General features: G+C 41.9%; 1 protein-coding gene across 1 annotated transcript; it reads left to right on the forward strand.

Moving 5' to 3' along the window:
• The first annotated feature begins 1,227 nt into the window (after positions 1-1,227).
• On the forward strand, positions 1,228-21,396 carry ZNF488 (zinc finger protein 488). The gene is made up of 4 exons (XM_074908342.1): positions 1,228-1,300; positions 13,517-13,739; positions 17,846-18,074; positions 19,441-21,396. Exons 2-4 carry the CDS (start codon positions 13,521-13,523, stop codon positions 20,598-20,600), a joined length of 1,608 nt encoding a protein of 535 aa, XP_074764443.1. The 5' UTR covers positions 1,228-1,300; positions 13,517-13,520; the 3' UTR covers positions 20,601-21,396.
• Positions 21,397-22,473: the final 1,077 nt, after the last annotated feature.

The raw sequence follows: 22,473 nt of genomic DNA on the forward strand, positions 1-22,473 counted from the left end.
GAGTACTTTCTATGAAGCAGTTTTTCATTTAAGCCATTCTTGTCAATACCCGCAGCTCCCAGAATAACCCGATATTCAAAAGTGTTGTCAGATGCTCTAAAGGACAACTGGCAAGAAGGCTTTGGAGGTGTTCTTGTTTGCTTAGGGTTTCCTCCCAACTTTAAAAGAAACTCCTCTTGCTATCGTACCGTTACGAGGGGGAACCCCGTCCACCTTCCGAGGCCCCCTCGCTGCGGTCCGCAGCCGCTCCCGGGATGGCTCCTGCCAGGGGAAGGGCTCCGAGTCCCCGGGGGTGGCAGCGGGCCCCCGGGGGGGGTGGTGGCGGCGGTTCAGGGCCGGCGGGGGGGCCGGGGGGCAGGCGCTGCGGCAGGCGTTTCCCGGGGTCTGCTCTGGGCCGGGAGCCGGCGCGGGGGGGGAGCTGCCGGCAGTGCCGTGCCGGGGCGGTGCGACGGCGGGGGGCGGCTGCCGGCGCAGCTCTTGGGGGGCCGGGCGGCCCCGGCCGTTGGGGACGCGGTCGTAGCGGGCTCCGCGGAGAGGGCTGCGCGCCGGGCGGGCAGGGGCGCGGCGGGGCGGGAGCCGGAGAGCCCCTGTGCGCGGAGAGCCTGCGGCGGGACCCCCGGGTGAGGGGGCCGCGGCAGAGGGGGCGGCGGTGGCCCGGGGGGCGGGCCCGGCGGGGGGAACGGGGGGGCGGGCCGGGGCGGCCGCCCCGCCGCCGGCAGAGCGCGGGCAGCGCGCGGCGAAGCGGGCAGCGCGCGGCGTCCCTCCCCGCCGGGCTGCGCGGCCGCGGAGCGCTGCGCTGCCCTTCCGCAGCGGGTAAGGGCGGTGGCGAGGGGCCGCGGCGTTCCGGGCCGTGCCGGCGGCCGGCGCGCACCGAGGGGGCGGCGAGGCGGCCCCAGGGGGTCCCCGACCAGCCCCGCCGGGACGTGCCGTGCTGCGGGGAGGGGCGGGGTGGGGGGTGAAGCCGGCGAGCAGGCGAGGGCACGGGGGTGCCTCTTGGTGACTAGTGCTTAACCCCGACCTCGCCACCGCCCGCTTCAATGCGGCAGCGAGGGGCCCCGAGGAGAGTCCTCCGGGCGGCGGGTACTGTCCCTGGGCTGCCGGGGGGCGACAGTGAGGCGACGCAGGCCGGGGGTGAAGGCGGCTCCCCCTCGGCAACTCCGAAGGTGGGAGCCCTATTCCTCCCTCCCGGCTCCTCTTCTCTCGCCGAGACCTCTCGAGCATCACTTGCCCGTTTTCCTGGTTACAGCTCTCCTCATCCTTCCAACTTCGACAGGTGATCGCAGCATCGTGGCGGTTTTAGGTACTTACTTGGGGTCTATTTGCTTTTAAGAAACCGATGAACTTTCTTCGGAATACCTCACGTTGTTCTTCTCTATTCGTATTTAATATAAGGATATCCACGTTCCTTAGCAGCAATTTCCTACTGGTTAAGTGACTGCTATTGTCGCCACTTTAAAATGTCACATTGTTCTTTACATTTGCAAATTCTTCCATGAAAGATTTTCTGTACGATTTCAGTCCACTAGAAATGTCTGAAGCATTTTAATGACTTTATTCTATGATCCGACAGATACTATTTGGAAAAAATATCGATAAAAACTTGATGGAAGACATGAATTTTAAATAGTTTAATATTTTTAACATAGTTCCTCTTAAATAAAAAGCAGTTGCGCTCATGCATGAAATCCGGAATTTAATAATAAATTATTACTCAGGAGCTATCTCTGATTGTTGGCTTTTAGAAATGCAAAATTTAGTGCTTGACAACTCTTGTTACCGTTTATTAAATATAACTGGTACTAGAGAGAGGGATTTATTTAGGCAATAGGAGGACTGGGAAACTAAATTGAAGATTTATTTCTTTTAATGTGTAAAACTACACCAAAGCTTAGATTGCTCTTTGAGAAAGCAAATTTATTCAGTATTTAAGCATCCTCCGTTATTTCAAAGCAAAGTAGAGCTGCCTTATAGAACTCCACAGATATATCATCTTATAGGAAAAAAATAGCTTTATAGCCATAGAGATATTAAATCAAAATATTAATTTAGCTTCTATTATCTGAACATAACATAACCAGATGAGAAAGTCCAAAAATAAATTCTGTTCAAAGAATTATAGATTGTATGGAAGACTTTGTAGAAGAAATTACTTGGCTAAATTCCAGTATGTTATATGTGGATATTTCCATGTCTGTAATGCTGTGAATCACTTAATATTTTTCCTACAGCACAGTCATATGTTACTTGCAAATGCTATTAATAAACACCAGGTCAAAGAAAAAAGTATTTGTTGGGAAACAAATTATTTTAGGTCAGACCTATTTTAATTTTCAAAGTTCATTTTCCATTAAAAGGTTTTTTTACTTTATTGTAGTGTAAAAGGAGTTGTTTATGTTGTTCCTCACAATTTCACATTACATAGTGTTCTTCAGCTCAGTTACCTGCTGTTATTGGAGTTGACATTATGTAGTAAGTTTAGCATTAATGTAAATAAGATTAATGTAAGTTAATGTTACTTAGTACAGTTGAAGAAATCTCCATAATTAACCACGTGAAAGTGACTGCTCTTATTTTTACAATATTTCTCTTCAAATACAGATAATGAACATGCAAAATCAGAAAAGACTATCTAGTTGTGAATGCATGTATGTGTGTATATATATGTGTGTGTACGTATATATATGTATATGGTTACACACCAATATGTTAGTTTCCTGTCAGAAAGAAACATTTAAACAGATGTAACACCTTTTTTTTTTTTTTTTTTTTTAAATTGAGAGCTATCAAAAATAAATAGCAGGATTGTTAGCAAGAACTTACCTTGTATATCTTAAACATTAATCAGATAATGTATTTTCTTTTAATTTGTGAAAAAGGAGACATGATTGTGAACTGTATGAAGAGAGAACAAAAATTATTTGTGACTGTTTTCACAAGTTACACATTTTGGTTCAGTCTGTGTTTGGTCCAGTCTGTGCTTGGATTGTGTTGGTTGTCTGGTTGGTTGTTTCTCTGTTTTCTGTGGCTACATGTAGGGAATGGTGGTTTTGTTTGCATGGATGCCCGGGTGAAGGATGATGCACAAATCTTTGTGAGAACAAATGTGTTAGCACAAATTGCCACGATCGTGGCCCCTATTTACGTGAATCAAACACAGATTTTTGCTGAAAGTGGATACACACATCTGTGTGAGCAGTAACTTTCTTACACTATATCAACAAGATGAGTAGTTGCCTTCTCTGTTCCCAATCCCATGGAATAAGTTTGTTGCTTTAACATGCACATTTGTTGTATGCTTTTTTTGCATGTGAGAAAAGTAGAGGCATTTTTACATCTGCTTTCTCTCTTTTCCTGATGGTCCCCTGTAAAATTCAAAACTCCTGTGACATTTTGGGGCATTGGGTCTATTGCTGCATGGTGAACACCAGACCAGCAGGAACAGAAACTAAACCAAGTTTCTGAGGTGACCACTAGCACGATTCAGGTCTGGAATGTGAAATACTGTGTGCTCTGAACTGAAATATATCCATACAGTATACTGCATGTATTTACAGTCTGATAATCCTCAGTCCTGTCTGAAGAGTTAAAACGTGCTCACTTTATTCTACAGGAACCCTGTTTTTTAAGTCTTAGGCCTTGAAACCACAAGAGCAAAGTGGTGGATAAAGGTAATGCTTCCATTAGACAGAACAGCTGTAGTCCAGTGAAGAGTCAGCCCTTCAGTACAGTGCCCTGCAAACACAAATCAAATCTTTGAAAGCCAGCAGACTACAGAGCTGTAGTCAACTCCTCTTTGACCACAGGTCGATTGTCTGACTTATAAATGACTTGTACAAGTCAGTACCATCCACCAAGGTCCACTAGATCAGATGCAGTGCCAGACAGAAGCACTAATTCTGCCTCTGGGGCCGACCCAACTAGAAAGCAGTATTGATATTTTATGCATCATGGAGCCAAGTTCCTAGACCGGTCTGTCTGAACCACTGGGATAGCAGCAAAGAAACGTATTTCATCCTTTCTAATTAGGGCATCTTGGTATTACTGTTGCTCATTGTCCAGCTTGAAACATCAAGAGCCCTCCCAGTGCCTACAATGCATTTTTTGTATTCTAGCACTTGGAGATATGGAACAGAGACCTGTTACTCCCTTGCTCATGTTCTACCAGATTGAAAGCCTTCAGTTTACTTCAAGGTCTGCTAAATCAAAAAAGGCTTCACATGGAGCCATGCAGATACAGTTGTATCACACATCCCAGCAAGACAGTATTAACCAGGCTTTCCTGCTATGTGGGATAGTCCATTCCTCTCCTGCCTACCCAGTTTCCTGCCATGGAAGATGGTGGCAGTAGAAATAGGGTTTCATGTGGAAATTTCCTAAGAACACAGGGAAGTTTGGTGCTGACTTGTTCAAATCTCAGTTATTTTCTCATCAGGCTAGATGTGACACTCAATCTCAGGCATTTTGTTCCTGGGCCTCAGGTAGAGAGTGGAAATCGTATCCTTGTGGTGGCCTTGGAGAAGTGATTCAATATGCATCTACTTTGGAGAGGCAGCTCTGCCTGTCTGTGGGGCATCTACAATGTATCAGGAGAGAGCCCATTTCAACTTCAACTTTCCCTATCCTCACAGAAAATAAGAAGAAACTTGGAAGCTTTTATTTCAATCTGCACTTCCAAATGGCACCTCTATTTCACAAGATTTCCTTAAGGCAAATGTGGAGCTTGAGGTATTTACTCATTTCCAAGACGGGATTTTAGCTCTGTCTTCTTCATTATTCTCACTGAAGTTTGAGAGATTGTTCATAATAAAAAGATTTGGCAGCTTCATGATTCACTAGGCTGGGTATCCAGCCAAGATATAATGATGGTTCATCAAGAGCTGTCAGCTTAGATTGCACGTACTGGGGATTTCAGATGATGGAAGACAGTCTGAAGACCACAGAACCTTAACCTTAAAATAGTAGGAACTGGAGAACTACTCCCTGAAGATATCATGATGATACAACAACAAAATTGTGAGCACCCCATAAGCTTGGAGGTCTCTGATTCACAATAAAACCTACAGATTGAACTCGCACTCCAGAAAGGGCCATTTTCTGGAATCTGATAGTAGACACCAAGCTCTTCACTCTGAGCTGCCTCGTGATATTTTCAGGGGAAGCTAGACAATGAGTTTCCCTGTTTCTACCCACTATTTTTAGGGGCTTGTCAGTCAGAGCTGTGCATCTGCTGTGCAGGAAGGTATGCTGAAAGAAATCTGGGGATGCCTGGAATGCCCATGCATCAGGCTAGTTCAGTCCCAATTTAATTCCATTCTTTTTAGATTCAGTTCATCTCCACAGTCAGCAAATCCCTCCTTATTGCATAGTTTTATTTCCTTCTGCTTCTTCCCAGATGCCTAGCCCAGGCAAGCTGAAGGGACTGAGTCACCCCAGGAGTACAGGGGATACGTTCAGAGTAGCAGTACATCAAGGGCTATGAGGAACTGAGAAGAGCGGTACTCACAGTATGCCCCAGTCATAGCCCTGGACAGCAAAAAAATTCTAGTCTCCACAGGTTTTATTATCATTATCTCAGTTACTTTATCAGTGCTAATTGGGCTGTTCCTAACGCATAGATGGGAAGTGGTTCACTGGCAGGAAAGGGCCCTCTTTGGATCAGCTGGACCCTTGCTTCTATGCAAAATCATTGCTGGGATCCAAATTTGCCACCAGTGAAAATGGGAGGATGAAAGAGCATTCTCAGAGCTCAGCAATTCAAGGAATATTGTCTATGGGCTGTTTATCAAAGATGGACTGGTTGCTAAACCTGAGACTCAGAAATAAGTGAAACATGGATGAATTTTCTTAAAATCCACAGCAATTCTTTCCTTTCTAAGGTAATCCAAGACTTTCATATACTCTGATTGGGATATAATGGCTGTCTGAAGGGTAGCAAGCCCACAGCTGTCTTTGTTCACCCAAAACAGGCTGCAAATGGCAGCACATAGCTATATCTGTCTGTTCTTTCCATGTACACTTGTAAGATTTTCTTCACATACGCGGGATTTTCAGCTGTAAAGGTATGAAGTTACCACTTCATGCCCAAAAGGAAACAGTCGCCAGACCTGCACCCAAGATGAAGCACAGAAGCTCCATCCTGTAGTGGCAGTGAGCTAAAAGAAAAGACTTGTTTAGACTTTTCATGCTTTAAAAGGACCTTCTCAGCTTGTAACTTAATAGATTTAGGAAACAGGTTGCAGTTCCTTTCTAGATTTATTTTGTGGGTACTGGAATTAGCTATTTTATCTTCTAAAACAAGAATTCTCCATTCCTTTCTTTGATTGCTGCCAGTTTCCTTCAATTTTAGTTTTGATTCTTCTCATTTGCAGTTGACAACTTGAATAGGAAGAGAAGAAAACCTTGCATAGAAGGAAAGCAAATGTGTAAAACTCAAGAAGTGGATTTCCTCACTTTTCCATCCCTGATTCCCTTGGAATTCCCCTCATGTGTTAAGAATCCTCAGTTCCTTATAACAACAGTGAATAATAAATGCTTCAGACAGAAGCCCTCTTTCCGCATCAGCTCAATTCCTTTAATGACAGTAGTTTATTGTATGTGACACTGCATATCTGATCATGGATTCCTCAGATCGACAGACCTCCTATTGAAATCAAAGGCAGTTTTGGCAGCGGCCTCATGAGTGCATTGGCACAAACTTACAGGTTATACTCTTCAGGGAAAATGCTGTTACACTTTTGAGCACAGAGAAGTAAGTTAAAAGGTGAAGGAAATGATAGTCCCAGTATTTAATTTTTTTTTTTTCTCTTTCAGTTTTGATGTCATGGAAAATGCAGAGATTTTTTTACATTAATCCCTGCTCTGGAGAAAGTCTGGAGGATGTAGAAGAGTTTGGGGAGACAGTGGGATGATGCTTTCCAGGATCAAACACTTTCATTCGTTTTAATGAGTAACTTCTGTGCTGGTTTTGTTTTTGTTTTGTTTTGTTTTTTTTTTCCAACTAAGGTAATTGCTTTGAAAGTGATATAACTAAATGCAAATTATCCACCGTTAAAATGGAATGTAAAGGTGAAATAGAAGAAGTTACTGAAATTTTAAAAAACCAAATTAATTTAAGAGAAGCAATTTTTAATATCTCCCTCCATTGATGCTTGTGAAGAGCTGAACTAGCTAATTAAATTCTGGCTGAAAAAGTTCCCCTCTTGCAAAGGGGATGAATTTATTTCCTTCACACTTGCAAAGCTGTTCATAATATTAAGCAAGGCTTCCAGTGCTTTTATGACCACCAAGAAACTCCAAGTAATGCCATGTTCAACATTGTCACTGTGTCAAGGAGAATAGAGCCAAGTCCTATGAAAACAGGAGGCAGGGGAGTCCTTGCTCAACCTGGTCTTTCTACATTTGGGCGTTTCCAGACATTTCTTAGAAGAGCCTGCACTGACATCTGAAGGCCATATGGTAGAAAATCAGGGATCTGAAAATTAGCTAAGAACTGTTCCTATGCCCTTCTCTCACTTCCCCTCTGTAGAAACACATTTTTTTTTTATGAAGTGAGGGAGGTACGTAAAAAATTTTCAGGAAGGCAGAAGTGGCAACGCTAGTTAGTTAATAGGTTGCTTTGCAAGTGCTAGGAAATGGAGAGAGAAGAGGAGAAGGCTATTTTCAGGTTTCCAGCTTGGAAGAGCATTCAGGAAATGAAAAGATGACTAGCAATTTGTGTCTGGAAGCAAGCAGGCTGAGAGCAGTTGCTGTGAGCACCATCTATTTCATGTGGTTTTTGATGGAGCATCCACAATTGCATAATCAATAGGGAGTTGCCTGCCCATAGGTACTTGTTGTTTGACAGATCTGTCACACTTCTCAGAAATCAAGATGCAAAATCCATCACTCAGAGACATGGTATATGTGTATCAGATACTCTCTGAGGGGTGAAGAATCCCTTAAACAACAAGTCTTTAAACTCATCCATATGAAGAATTCACATCTGTGACAGATAGAATATGGAGAGTACCCATTGTCTAACAGGTGATCTGACTCTAATGTGCTACTAAAGCACTATAAATATTCATTTTATTTTACCCTTTCAGAGACATCTATGTGGGTGAGCCCAGAGGGATAGGAACTGCTTATGCAGAACATGAACGAGAACAGCAGGATTATGTTGCACGTGGGGGATCATGTCTCTGAGAGGCATTGGCACTCCCAGCACTGGCAGTTTGAGGCAAGCATATAATTTCCTGCATGATACATACAGAGCTGCCGATATGACCTTCACAATGAGGGTTATGACAGAGTTCTGTCAACTCTGCTATACAGTAGAAGAATTACTTAGTCAGAATATATGACAGCTAGTGAATCTGTAAGAAATGAGAGCACAGCAGAATTATTGCTCCCTAAAGGAGGTAGCCAAAATGTGGAAATCAATAGTATAAGATGAGTAATTGGTTAGGTGAAGTCCTGAAGAATTCTCTGTTATGATAATTTTCTCTGTCCTGATAATTTTCTCTGTCCTCTGCTCACTATGAAGAATGTGAGTAATTCACCTACTTCAGCCCATAGAAGAAAAATGCCAGGCATTTTAAAATACCTTCTCCATTTCTTATTATGACTCCATTTGCAGATTCTTAATAAGTATGACTTTCCTTGGACTATGAATACTGTTGGCAAAGATGTGAGATTTGCATTGAGACTGGATTTAGAATTAAACAAGAACTCAAGTACTGGTTTCATGGGTTGGTGTAGAATTCTCATTCAGGTTCAAGTCTGAAGTTCCTGAAAACTAAGGAAAGTTTTGCAAAAAACAAGCATTCTTGGTTGTGGCTAAAGTTTTTGCTTTAGATTATAACCAGATGAAAAACATGTAGAGGTTAGTCTAGATCCAAATCAAACCTCTGTCCAAATGGAGACATATTTCAGATTTATATTCTGGTCTCCTTACGTGTGATCTTTATTCTAGCTCATTTCTGTCACCTGTTTTAAGCATTGCAGCATGCTGCTATATTTCAGCAATGCTAATCTACCTGCTGGTGCTGTCAAGATAGGAGGTTGCATTGACTGTTATGCAGCAAACCTTCTGTGCTGCGTGCTGCCAGAGTGTAGCCACACACCTGCTGATACCCTCGGACAATCCAGCAGATGCTCTTCTGGCAGCAGTCAGACCTGACCTTGCACACAGTCATTCCTCAGCTCTCTCTGGATTTGCAGTGAGTGGTGGGAGGACTGAAAAGAGCAGAGCTGATTAAGGCCTTGGGCAATCTCATGCCCATATTCAGTTGAGATTATTTACTCATGAAGCATCAATGAGTATTTTACTGGACTTACTACAGGAAGAGCACTGAGCGGATTCAGCCTTGGCATACTGCTAAACTTGCCCGAGCTTTTGAAAAGGCACCTCCGTGTGCATTTTCCAGACTCTACCATCCTCAAACTCATGGGACAAAGGTAAAATCTATGTTAGCAAACTTTCTTAAAAACTGCCATGCAGCCTGATAAGTTTCTTTAACAGCAACAACTATTAAAAAGTGATTTTTAAAAAGTCTGTAATGTAGAAATACATTGCCTCCATTGTCTGTGTGTGTCCGTGGGTACCCTCTTCCACGCTGCAGCTGCTGAACTGCACAATACAGCCATAATATTGCAGTGATGCCTGTAATGCTTTTATAGATACTTAGCTCCCCTTCATCTCTCACTCCTGTTGTCCGTGGCCCTTTTATCTCTCTTCATCTCATCTGTTGTGTTTCCTTTCTCCACCAGAGTGTCCAGAAAGTAAATAAATTCACTTTCTCTCTCTCTTTTCAAGTCATGTTTCAAGACTCAGTCTTTATTTTTGAGGAGATCAGTATTTCAGTTCTCCAAGATAAGCGCTGTGGCTACCAGAGGACTTGTTCCCATATTGTCCTGTAGATGAATCTGCACTTTGCAATGCAGACCTCTGAGCAAGTGGTGGTCTGGTTTGGAAAGCCCACAGTATGCAGCACACCCCTTTGCAGAGGCAGCAGCTTATTTTTGAAAGCAGTAGTCATGCTGTTACCCCTCAGCTGATGAACTTGCCTCTGTAACACAAGCTGAAAGCTTGTCCATGTGGAGGGAAGAGCTTTCTCATGCTATTTGGTGACTGTAGAAAAAAAGATTCACCCTTTCTCTTCTAAAGATGTTGTAGATATCACCACTCTCCACTCCAAGTACCAGCAGCCTACTAAAGAGAATGCTATAAATTTAAATTACCCTCCCTACCTGACATAACCGTGACCAGACCCTATAAAACCCAGTACCTGTGGAGGCACATAACCTCCTGATTGAGCAGAGGGTGGCAGAGCGAGTGACCCACTCATGAGAGAAGCGATTCATGCCTGACGGGGTGCTCAGAAGCTGCGGTGATGCAACACGCTAACAACACCGGGGAGTCTGGGGATGTCCTGCTGTTGCTTTGTCTTGGGACACTGTGTTATACTGAGATGTTACACTAGATGGTGCATTCGACAAATTATTTGAAGAGATTGATCTTCCCGTGCTGAAAGCTCTTGGAGCAAGGCTGACCATAACAAGCCCGTTTTCTGTATTACACATGGTAAATAATTTTCATAACTTTTCACAGAATTGATGCTTCTGTACAAGAGTTGAATGCAACCACAGCTGCCAAGTCAGCACTTTGAGACTTTGGCACTAATGTCTGTAGGTTTGGGCGATGTTTTTGTCCATCACAGATCTTTGTCTAATTCACAAGTCACTTAGAAACAACTAAACTGTAGTGTCACATTGAGGGATGCTTGAGTTTGGATAGAGGAAAGATCTGTGAGAAAATATTCCTTATTAACCTGCATTTCTCCTATCCCATCAATCTAGGTGAATTAAATGGAACTGAAGATAAGCACATATTGATTTATTTGCTGGAGAATAAATATTGTTTTATTTGCCCCATGGTCAGATACCTTTGCCGTAGGGCAGTGCTTCTAATGAAGAGTGATGGCTTCCCTTCCTCTCCCCAGAAGGGAGGATTAACCCGCAGGCCCTCCTATGTCCGGGGCATTAGTTCCTGCCCTTCCCGTTGGGTGGAGGGGAAACCCTTCTGTCTTCAGGATTTGGGGCAGGGGAGTAGGCAGCAGAGCAAGCAGCACACACATTGCTGGGAGCTGTTGACAGCTTCACCAGGTTGCTCAGAAGAGCCCTCCGGGTTGGAAGTGTGGGCTGTGGGTGTGCTCTGATGGTTACGGAACAATCTTAAGGCAACAGTCCTAGAGTGTGTCCTGCCCCTTTGTGACTCTTTCTTTGGGACATATGTTATGGCAGAAATCACTAGGTGGTGCTGTCACACATAAATCTGACAGTTTTTCTTGATACCCACACATTTTCAGTCTTTGGAGAAATGGTTCTTGTTAGGGTTGGGTTTACCATACCTCTTTGAAAAGCTGCTGAAATAGAGAAAATTAGCAGTCAGCAATAGCTAGCTGGAAGGGAGTGTAGCTTATTCAGGCCCTTGTTTCTATTCTTGGGCTAAGATTTCTGGAGGAAGAGACTGACTGCACACAGGTAACACCCACCCTCTTCCAGGGAGACGTCTGTGTGCTCAAATCCAACATCCTTCCCCATTGAAAACTCAGTTTTGAGGGCCCTGGATTTCTGTTACCTCTGGAGTGACAGCAGTGTGCCAAGGCACAGCATTCTCTTAGTTTACATGGAGAAATTCAGATAAATTTCATAGAAAGGGAAATCTTAGTAAGATAGGTTGCCTTCTAGTGTCATAAGTGGATAAGTAAAATAATGTCAGAAGAGATTATTAATTTCCTGAATGTGGATTATTTAGAAAAGAAACTGTCTCAAGTTATAATTTATTTCTAAAATACTTCTTATTGAGAGAGACTTTTAAGCATCTTAGATCTCAAATTTATTTTCTGATTGGTTTGGAACTTTTATTTTTAGTATTATTTAAAATAAATATATCTTGATTGTTTTAATTTCTAAAAAATGGTATAGATTAAATGGAAATACACACATACATATTCATATGTTGTATTTATTTAGGTAGATTCTATATATTGTACAAATGTACACGTAGATCCCATCATTCTGTCCTCACACCAACAGTAACTTTAGGAGGTTATTGGGAAACCAGGCAATGAAACTCATCATTAACAGAAAGCAGAAATCCAGTCTGTCCTTCTAGTGACTAATCTCTGGCAATCCATCCAACCTTCTTTTTTACCTTTCACATTCCACTCTTTGCCTTGGTTGTCTGGTTTATGTCTTCACCCCGCAGATGTTTACTACTTACTGCATATGTAACCATGTATTTTGATATTTTAAGGGTAAGACCTTAGACCTTGCCTACCAGGAAGATATACTGAATTAACTATACTGATTTAGAAATTGATTTAGTTCAATCAGTGCAACTCTCCTGAGCACTTTGTATCACTTCAGTTTAAGTCACGAGTCAATGAGTAACAAATCAATTCTGTTGGCAGAGAGTAAGAAGGATGAGACTGGATCTTCAGCTCTTCTGTCTCAGCATTTATTAGGCTAAGACCTCTTCAGGGCTTGTTGCTGTTCTCTTTAATTTTCTCTGCCTAATGGACCTGATCCAGCTCTTGATGGAGTAAGTGAAGGTTTTTCCATGACCTCCAGCTGGGAGCTGGAGATAGCAATATCTTTATTAAAAACCTAGAGAAGGTTAGAATGACAGATAACTCAAACCTGCCTCCTCACTGCATACAGAATTCTCAGATTGTGGCTCATATTGCAGAAATCGCCCTGCTCTAAAAAATTCTACATTCAGGACAGGAAAATTCATCCTCTGAAGATAGCAATCTCTACTATCATTATACTAAGAGTATCACCATGCAAAGAGTCATAATCGGATTCGATTTTCCCAAAAATTGCAGATAAGTAAGATCTCATATATATTTTGAGGTGGGATGAAAATAATCTCTTTGTCAGTCTCCACAGATTTTGTGCATTCAGATTTGATAGACTCAGGACTCAGGTTTTTCCTGGTTTTGTACCAGCTTAACCAGAAACTAGACTGATGTACTCCCAGATCAAAAAGCACAGCTTTTTCAAAATGTGTTTCAGAAAGTGTTTGCTTTTTTGTTGTTGTTGTTGTTCTCCTTCTCTACCTTTTTACACACTTCTACAAACCACTACTAATAAATAAGAAGGATATCTGAGAATACGCTGAATGAGAATATGCCGAGCTCCACTCACTGAAAATTTTACTTACTGTTCCAAAAGCTTCTTATTCCTGGCTTTAGAGTGTAGAAGTGTAGTAGGAGTTGAACTCTTGGAGTGCCTGCCTATTCCAGAAAAGAGTAACTCACTTGTTTACAAACCTAAGATTTTTGTTTAGTGCAAAGTAATTATTCTCTCTCTGAACTGCATGTTAATAAAGCTCTAAACTCCGTGACCAGTGAAGTCCTTGCATGCTCTTATAATTCACCTACAACTCCTGGAAGCCTTTATATTGTAGATAGTGACGTTCCCTTCCATTTTCATCTCTATTCCAAATGTGTTCTTGTTTATTTTACAGGTTTATGATGGAACTTACATCTTTGCCTAAATTCCTTTGGACAAATGACAACAAACTTCTGCATCACCATTTTCCAGACATATTGGCTACTGTTCATACCACACAAGACATTCCTGAAGAAGTCGTTTTTGGACCATGCATGCTCCAGAACACCCTGCTGGATACCGTAGCTTTTATTGCTCTCAAGTGTTCTGATAGACGGAATACCCACTATGTGTTTAAGGTAGGAGAAAGTAGCATTTAATATTAGTTGTATTAAAAAGGGTTACACCATCCCTGAGAAGGTAACTTTGCCAAGATTTTTGTTTTGTAGATTTTTGTTTTGTTCAGCACAACTAACAGCTCCTTCAAAGGGGAGAAGTAGCCAGTGAATTTTTGATTTATGAGCCGTAGACTGGAGGGACCTCAGTGAAAACTGTTTCCTTTGCAGGCAGAATACAGAGTTCCATTTCTATGCTGATGATTGATGAATCCTTCAGCACTGACCGGGAATAGGAGGAAAGAGGGACAAATAGTTTACAAACTTCACGCTCAGGTTTCCTCCTTACAAAGGACAAAATTATCTTATCAGGAGGTGTGACAGCCCTGTGAGAGCAGAGGGGGAACTGTGGCATTGCACTAATTCATGCAGGTGGTACATTCATGGCATTTATTGACAGATCTGAGCAAATGTTAACCCAATTTGCTCAGTTATCCCTAAAAGTAAAATCACAATGGCAGTGATCTCATCACAGGCTGTATGAACTGTAGAAGATATCAGTCAGGCAATTAGTCCACACAATCTTCAGGCAGAAATAATTCATTGCTGTTAGTAAATGGGCCTCCTAAAGTTACCTTAGATATGCCCATCTGTGTTACAGCTGCACTTTTCAATCACTGTAGAGAAGACACAGGGATGTCTGTGAAACAAAAGGAACTGTCACGTAGGGAAAGTCAGAAATCCCAGGACTGTGATAGAGTATTAACTCTCCAGCCCTAGTTCACATTTTTTTGTTCCCTAGCCACTGTTTATCATAACATTTTCATCGGGGCAATGCATATTTCTCATGCTGGCCCCTTACCTTGGCTTTCTGTGTCTTGGAGTGCATTTCAGTCATCATTGGTCTAGACTACAGGGAGGTAGTGTTTTCTAATGTGAGGCAAGCAAATTTCCCACATGCTATGTCATGGACATGGGAGAGATCCAAGCTTTCTTAAGATTTCTGTACTCTGGTGGAGAGAAATCCAAGGGAGTATGTATAATATGGAAGATGCAGCTCTTGGGAGACACCTGTTTGACACTTTTGCTTTAAACAAATCAAGAAAAAGAGGCTTCAGGGGTTTTCTGACTATTTGTTTGAGTCTTTGGAACAAGTTTGCTTGCTTGGACAGTATTATTAGTAGTCCAGGAGAAATACAACCTCTCTGGAGAAAGATCTTTCCTGAAACAAGGGTTTATTTATGGAATATGTCTGTATTTCTCCTGGGAGTTTTGGAATTACTGTAGACTCAGGAAAGAGCCTCCAGAGGGATGGCTTTCATGTTTTGCTACATTTGGGCTAAGTAATTGTTATGCAGCCATGAAATTGGATGCCTGAATTGGCTCAAATCTCTGTCTTTTGGCAGTAAATACATCAAATTCTATGCAAGTAGCTGTTTCAGATGCAATTGGTGGTCCCATATTCTGTTAGCTACTCATAATTTAAAGTAAACCTTCTAGAAAGCAAGAACTATTGTTAAGCTCCTAACTGTATGAGTAGACAATTAACAATTCAATCATGACACTGTGTTGTTATCATGGCACTGAGGTGCAAAACAAGAAAATTTTTTTGATACGTTGGCTATGGTACAAACAGAATACATGCAGGAATAATTTAGTAATATGGATTCTTTACAGCTGAGTTTCATGTTCATCATAGTTCACCAGCACTCCTGCAAGACTTTGGGGAATATTATTTCTAACAAGTGTTCCTCATCTTGGGCTTTTATGGTTAGTCGAAAAGGGAGCTTTAAGTTTTTTCTTTCATCCTCTTGGAGACCCTAATTTGAGCTCCTTGGGCCAAATTGTATGTTTGGACAAAGAGAATGCCTTGGCAACCATTGGCACAGGTGGTTCTTTCCAGCAAATCATTCATCCCAGCAAAGCAAACTGTCCCCTGACAAAGCTTTCTGTCCCACTGAGTTCCTCTGCCCCTTAGAGCTTCTTGTGGGTTCCAAGGAAGAGTCTTATTCTCTGTCTTCTCTTCCAGCCTCTATCAAGGAAGCCAGATCGCCTCCATAGCCCAGCTGTGATTGAGCATGTTGGGCTGTGAAACCTTTACCTCATAGATGAGTGCAAAGGATTGATCTCAGGGATTGCTATCTCCAGAAGAGGGTGGGCTTGCAGGGTTTGTAGTGTTCCCAAACACACGGAAAAACTAAAGCTGCTTCTAGTTGACAGCACCCAGATCTTATGTTCTGTCCTTCTCCCCACCTTCTTTAAGCTTTCAACTCTGTCCCTGGAGCCCTGGTTCCTGGAGGAGCTGTGTTCCCTTTGACTTTGCTTCGAGCGCCGGGTGGATACTCAGTATTTCTGAAACAGAGAAACTAATAAATTACAGCCTCTGTCATAGCTATTAGTTACAACCACTGCATGTGGGTGGGTGTGCTTGTGTTGCTGTCAGACTTTTGTATTTCTCAATCACTGTTAATTACCATGGCATTTAGAGAGAACCAGCTACAGGGCATGCTGATTTATTTTCTCCCTTATACTAAGTCATCCTAATGGTCCTTTAACGTTTCATTCTTGTATTCAGGCTACTAGTGTGGTCATACTTTTCATGGTAGGTAATAGTCAGAGAGAGTTAAAAACAGAGAAAGAAATAGCCAAAATAACGTTTCTGATACCAAACACCAGTGAATGGCGGCCCTACAATTAGCGGAAAACAAAGAGCTATACATTGCTTGGGGTGAAATTTAGATTATACTTGTCATTAGACATTTTTAATTTCCAAACTTCTTCCTTTCTAAACAATGACTTCAAAAGTGCTTCAAAAATTAGTTGAGGCTTTTTATTCATGTAAATGTTGCCCTTGATCGCCCTGTGTTTCAGCCTCCAAACTTTGAAAATCTTCCCCATCTTTCAAATACTGCAGAGGACATAGATCGGCATAGATCTGTGGCAAACACCAAAGAAAAACCTATAAAGAAATAAATCATCTCCTATTCAGAGCAAATGCAATAAAGTAACTGAGATGGGAGCCACCTGTTGATTCAGAAAGACAAAGCCGAATGTTTTATATTATTTCCAGAGCATGGCCAACCTGTGACTACATGATTCGGGAGTCCTGTAGAGAAAGTAGTATATGTGACTGAGGACTATGCTCTAATATACACACAGAAGGGAAATTTATTTTGAGCAGTAGATTTAATATTATTTTTTAACTTCTGAGTGCCTGACCTTGCAACCTAAGCAACAGTTTTTAACTTAATCTGTTTGGTATTTCTGAATGCACACATACCGAAAGTAAATCAAGCCCTCACAGGTCTCAGAAATAATTGAATGAAAAATATTCATCTGATGAGTTTTTTTCTGGTTAGATACCTTGAAATTAATGTAATCAATTTATCAAAGGCAGAAATAGGAATATATAGTTTTATTTCTGAAAAAGGAAAGAGATCATATAAGTGCTTTTTATTTGTATTTATTACAATCTATTTTTTATGTAAAGAGTTATTTATGAAGATGTGTCTCCTTAGGGTGCTGAATCAAATAACCAAGATTATTCTGACACCTCCCGATACATATCCTCCTATGTCAGTGAAAAACTCCACATGCAGCTGCCCAGAGTGTGTGTTCATTTCTGGGCTCACACTGCACTGATCCAGAGGTCTGCACTTCTCACACCCCTCAGACCACAGTACTCGCACCTCTCCTGATGCATATCCCATTTTCCCATGGGATTGAGACCCCTACTTACAAAGGAGCACACCTTCTGTATCTCTGTGATCCACACCTGACACAGTCCCATGGGACAACCTGCATTGGACAGAAGACATCATCCTTGCCATGAGTGGGCTAGAGACTGACCCACATACCAGCCCTGCCATTGCCATGAGAAGTTACCTGTGAACATCGGTGTCTCCTTCTCCCTCCCTTGCGGCTGTGTTCCCAGAGCTCTCAGCACTCACACGGGAAAGCCTTCTCCCTATGGTGATTTTGGATTTGGTGATACTGGCGTATGAATTGGGCTAACAGCATTGGCATATTGGCCCTGTGTGAGGCAGAAAACAGGCTTTGCTCTTGAATTTGATGGAAATCTATTTTGGGTCCCAAGACCTGAAACTTCATTTTTGTGTCCTGTCTCACAGGTAGACGTTACGTCTGTGCACAGTCCCACAGGACTGCCTTGGATGAGACTTGTACAAGCAGCTGCCAATAGCAAGGAGCAAAACTTGGAAGCTTACTTAGAAAACAGTCAGTTATATTATCGCTCTACCAGGAAAATCAACAAAAATGAGGAGTTGCTTGTCTGGTATGATGAGGAGCTTTCCAGCCTCTTGGGTTTTAATGAGATAAAAGCTCAGAGTCCCCAGAATGGTAAGTACCAGACTGCTGACTGCAGGGGTCACTAAGGACTGAAGTGAATCTGCAACTTTAGTATGTGGTGGTCTTGTTATACAGGAAATATAACCTGCCTGAGTTCTCAGCCAGTTAGCTAGGGGAAAAGACCTTCCACTCTGGGGATTGAGCTGAAGGCATGAAGCAAGAACAAATTTAGAGTTCTCAATGCCGTTTGCATTGCCACTTTCCAGCAGAGAATGGTGCACTAGGGATTAATACTGAAATTTTTAGCTGTGTAATGGAAGTCTATGCACCTGACTACTGTGGAATCCTAAAAGCCTAAAATATCAATTGGAAATATGCCATTTTAGCTCACTGAGGAATCAGGTATAGACTAGTGTTCAGCTCTAATCTTATGATCAGGGCTATAAAAATACATAACAACGCAAACAGTACCACATACGGCACAGTCTGCCTGTTTAGTGTGGGACACGGTGGGAACAAGGAAAGGGGCATGATTTTAATTCTGAGGTGTTGCTATAAATTTATTGCTCTAAAAGAAACTGGCTTGGCAATTGTTGAAAAAAATAATAAATCTAGACTATGGAGAGACCAAGCAAATCACTCTCAGGTCCATGCCAAGTTTGACTCCAGCTGTCGTTTGCTCCAAACTTTGATCTAGTTAGACTGGAATAAAACCCTTTCTACATTCCCTTTAGCTGATTTAAAACCAGTTTATATAGGTTGGCTAGTAAACGTGTAGGTTGGTAAAGGTATGAGTTGGTAAATTTATAAGGTAATCTACTTGCCTGTAAATTAATATTAAATTAATAGACACATTCATAGAAGGAACCACTAAATAAAATTTTAACTGATTTCAGTGTATTCTGTTAGCTTCTGTGTAGACACACACTGTCAGCCCTTCAAATTTACCAGGGCAAAGTATTATCTACACCAGAAACACTATATCTTCTAGACGGAAATCTTTAAACTAGCAGGTATAATGTTCCACCCAAATCAGCAGCCTTATTTTCTTATAAAAAGTTCCATTTCTGTATTTTGGGAAGTGATCTTAGCTGTTCTGAGCCTACAAAATAGTGGTTAGTAGTTCTACCCAACCAATGTATGAACTTTCCTACGTATCCCAGGCCTCAGGTTCTGTCTGGCATCATTTGCCTTTAAAAACTGCTGTGTGTTGCGAAATAACATAGCACAGATACTGTTTACAAAGGTTAGGATGTGCCATATGTGTCTGCACTGCCATTAGCTCTACCACGTGTAATTTTGTGTGACACAGGAGTTGTTTCTGGGTTTCTGTTTTTGTCAATGACAGGGTCAGAATTTGCATCCATCTATGATTCTACCTTTGCAAAACTCAACCATCTGTTGTCTGTTTCTGCAGAGTTGAGATGCCAAGAATGCGACCGAGTCTTTAAAAGTGAGCATTCCTATCTCTCCCATGTGCGCTTCCTATGTGTCCCAGAGAAGAGTGCCCTGCTATGGAGAAACTTCCAGAAACCTAAGACTGAAAAAAGCAACTTAGCTGAGCAGACCACAAATTTTCACAGCCTGGCAAGGGATTTAGAGATCAAAATGGCAGCTTGTAAAGATAATGCCCATGGTCTCACAGGAGAAAGGAGAACAAAATCTGAAGAGCCTGAGAACAACAGGAGCAGGAAAACAGTGTTGTTGGAGAAAACCAATAATCTGAGTGAGGAACATAACTGTGGGGGCAAGGAAGAGGTTGGGGGAGAGCATGCATTGGCTGGTTCTTTCTGGAAGCTTAGTTCAGGAAGGCAGTCAGCTAGGAAAGACACTTTAGAGCAGAAGCAAAGTGCTTTCACTGAGGTCAGGAGGATGAAGGAGAAGCTGAGAAATGAGAGACTGAAGGAGCCAGGACAGGAGGATACCACTGTTCCACTTGGTAAAGAGCAGATATCAAAGGAAGTGCTGCTGAACTCCTCTGGTAGTGCGTTCTCCTTTGTGTGGCCCACGAGAGCCCGAGGAGAACAGAAGAGTGCTTTTAGCAAACCCAGTAAGTGTCTAACAGAAAGAGCTGCAATAAATTCTTCCCAACCCATGAGTGAGTCACCAAAGAGCCTGGGGGAGCTGTCTAGCTTCATTGCCACCACAGACATCATGTGCTGCAGCACTCTTCTCAATTCCAAGTTCTTTGTCAGTGATCTATGTAATGCTCAGATGCTGCAGACAAGCATTACTCGGAGTAATGTTTTCCCATATACCTCAGAACCGTGGCCCAAACAAGCAGGAGGACAGTTACAAAACACAACCACCACTTCCTCCTCCTCTTCCTTGACTCTTCTTCCTCCCACCTTTACATCCTTTGGAGTGGCTGCCCAGAACTGGTGTGCCAAATGCAACTTGTCCTTTCGCATGACATCTGATTTAGTCTTCCACATGCGGTCACATCACAAAAAAGAATACTCCTCAACTGAATCCCAGTGCAAGAGGAGGCGAGAGGAGAAGCTTACATGTCCCATTTGTCATGAGTACTTCCGAGAACGCCATCATTTATCCCGGCACATGACTTCTCATAATTAGAGCTGTGCAGACAGATCTCACTGAGGGACTGGGCAGGTTGGGCAAAGAAGGGGAACATATTTCACTTGTATCTAATTTTTTGTTGAGTTTACATTAATTTCTTACAGGAAATCACTGTTTACAGTAATTTATAATAGATGCTTTGCAGAAAAATATAAAATGTTTACAAGAGTCTGAGTGGGTTCTAAGTTTTGAAAACTCAACCTAGCCCTTTTCAATCTATTTTTGAGGAAATAAAATAGTGAAATGAATGCACATGCAGTATTAATTTGCAAAGAGTTGGGACAAAAATTATTGTTTTGCAAATGGAGTTTTCTTTGCTTGTATTTGGTTTGGTGGTGTCTGTGCAGTACAATGTAAATACAAAAGCAACAAACACCTAATTGAATGAGGAATCTTTAAGCACTAAAAAAATAGAGCTTATATGCTAAAAGAAAAGAAGCAACTGTTTCTAGCAGCTTTGGTGGACTCAATTCTTTATGTTAGCTGAATCAGCTCTCTTATCAGATTTGCGAGTCTGAGTAAAAATCTTGTATCTCAGTGTCTCCTTGGCTTTGAAAGGGACTTGAAGTTAAGACTCTATCTGAAATTTGTGCTTGTCAACTGACCAGTAGACTGTCAAAGAGGATGTTACTTGTAAATCAGTATACCTAAGTTCTGTTCTAGGCTCTGCCACTTTTGAAATATCTTTTACAAAGACAAATCAACCTAGATCTGTATCAAAACATGACCCGTTGTCATCATTATTGTGTAGACAGGGAGCACAAATTCTGCCCTGATGTGTGCTTGCAAGATCTGTGTGACATTAGTAGCTGTACAGATCTGATGGGTGCAGAATTTTGTCTGTAGTATTTAGGTTTTGGATATACTGAAGGAAGCAACTAGGGTATTTGAGTTACTATTAGCTACTGATAGATAGAATCTGCACACGTTTATTGTGGATCACAGGCTCTGCTCTGCTAACAACTAGAAGAGGAATGTCCTCCACAAAACGATACAGGCATATGTGAATTGCATTCCCCTAGACCAGCTTGTCTATCCTCCGGTTTCTACATGAACCAATTCCAGCGTTTTTTAAAAGAAAGTGCCAAATTATCTCTGTAGCCCGTCCGTCTGAGATATTTTTCTCTTGCCTACTTTGGTTTGAGCTCTGCTTAGTTGCAGAAGCAGATGGGTTTATACTGCTCTGGGCGTATAGGGGGGAAGCAACAATCCTGTCTATTGCTACTGCAAGCTCATCTGATTTGCCTTTCATTACTTTTAAAATCCTTTTAGGGGATTAAATGCTCTTGACAATTTATAACAATGTGTTCTTCAAGGAAGCATTTATCTCTCTCACATAGTATTTTTTCAGATTGATGTTTTTGTGGCCTGTCTCTGAGCCTTATCTGCTATTATCCTCTTTTAGATAGAGAATGATCAGAAACCACTCATTTCCCAGACAAGAGTAAATGACATTGCAGTATGCTCCTTATTATTTTCCACCATACTGATGAAATAGTCCAGTGTTTGTCTGCTGCACACTGGACAGAATTTTTCTTTGAGTTCCCATGATGATGCCTAGGCTGATAATGCAAATATTAGCAAGTAAACACATCTGAGTGATAAAAGACAGACTGAGAGTTTTAGGCTGTCAGTTGGGATCAACTTACGACACTCATTGTCATCTCTTGGGAGATTTCTGTAAGAAGACTGTATTCTTCCCAGTATATTGCTGTTGAACGCTAATACATGGCAGTTTCCTATTAACATAAACATTTGGCTTATTGCAGGCCAACCACCGACTGTGCACACCGGCTTTATTTTCCCAACATAAAGTGATTAAACAGTTACATTATGCCTTTGAGTTCAGAAGACATAAATTGAGACTGGA

The sequence above is a fragment of the Athene noctua genome, chromosome 5 (assembly GCF_965140245.1).
Source record: "Athene noctua chromosome 5, bAthNoc1.hap1.1, whole genome shotgun sequence".
Lineage (NCBI taxonomy): Eukaryota > Metazoa > Chordata > Aves > Strigiformes > Strigidae > Athene > Athene noctua.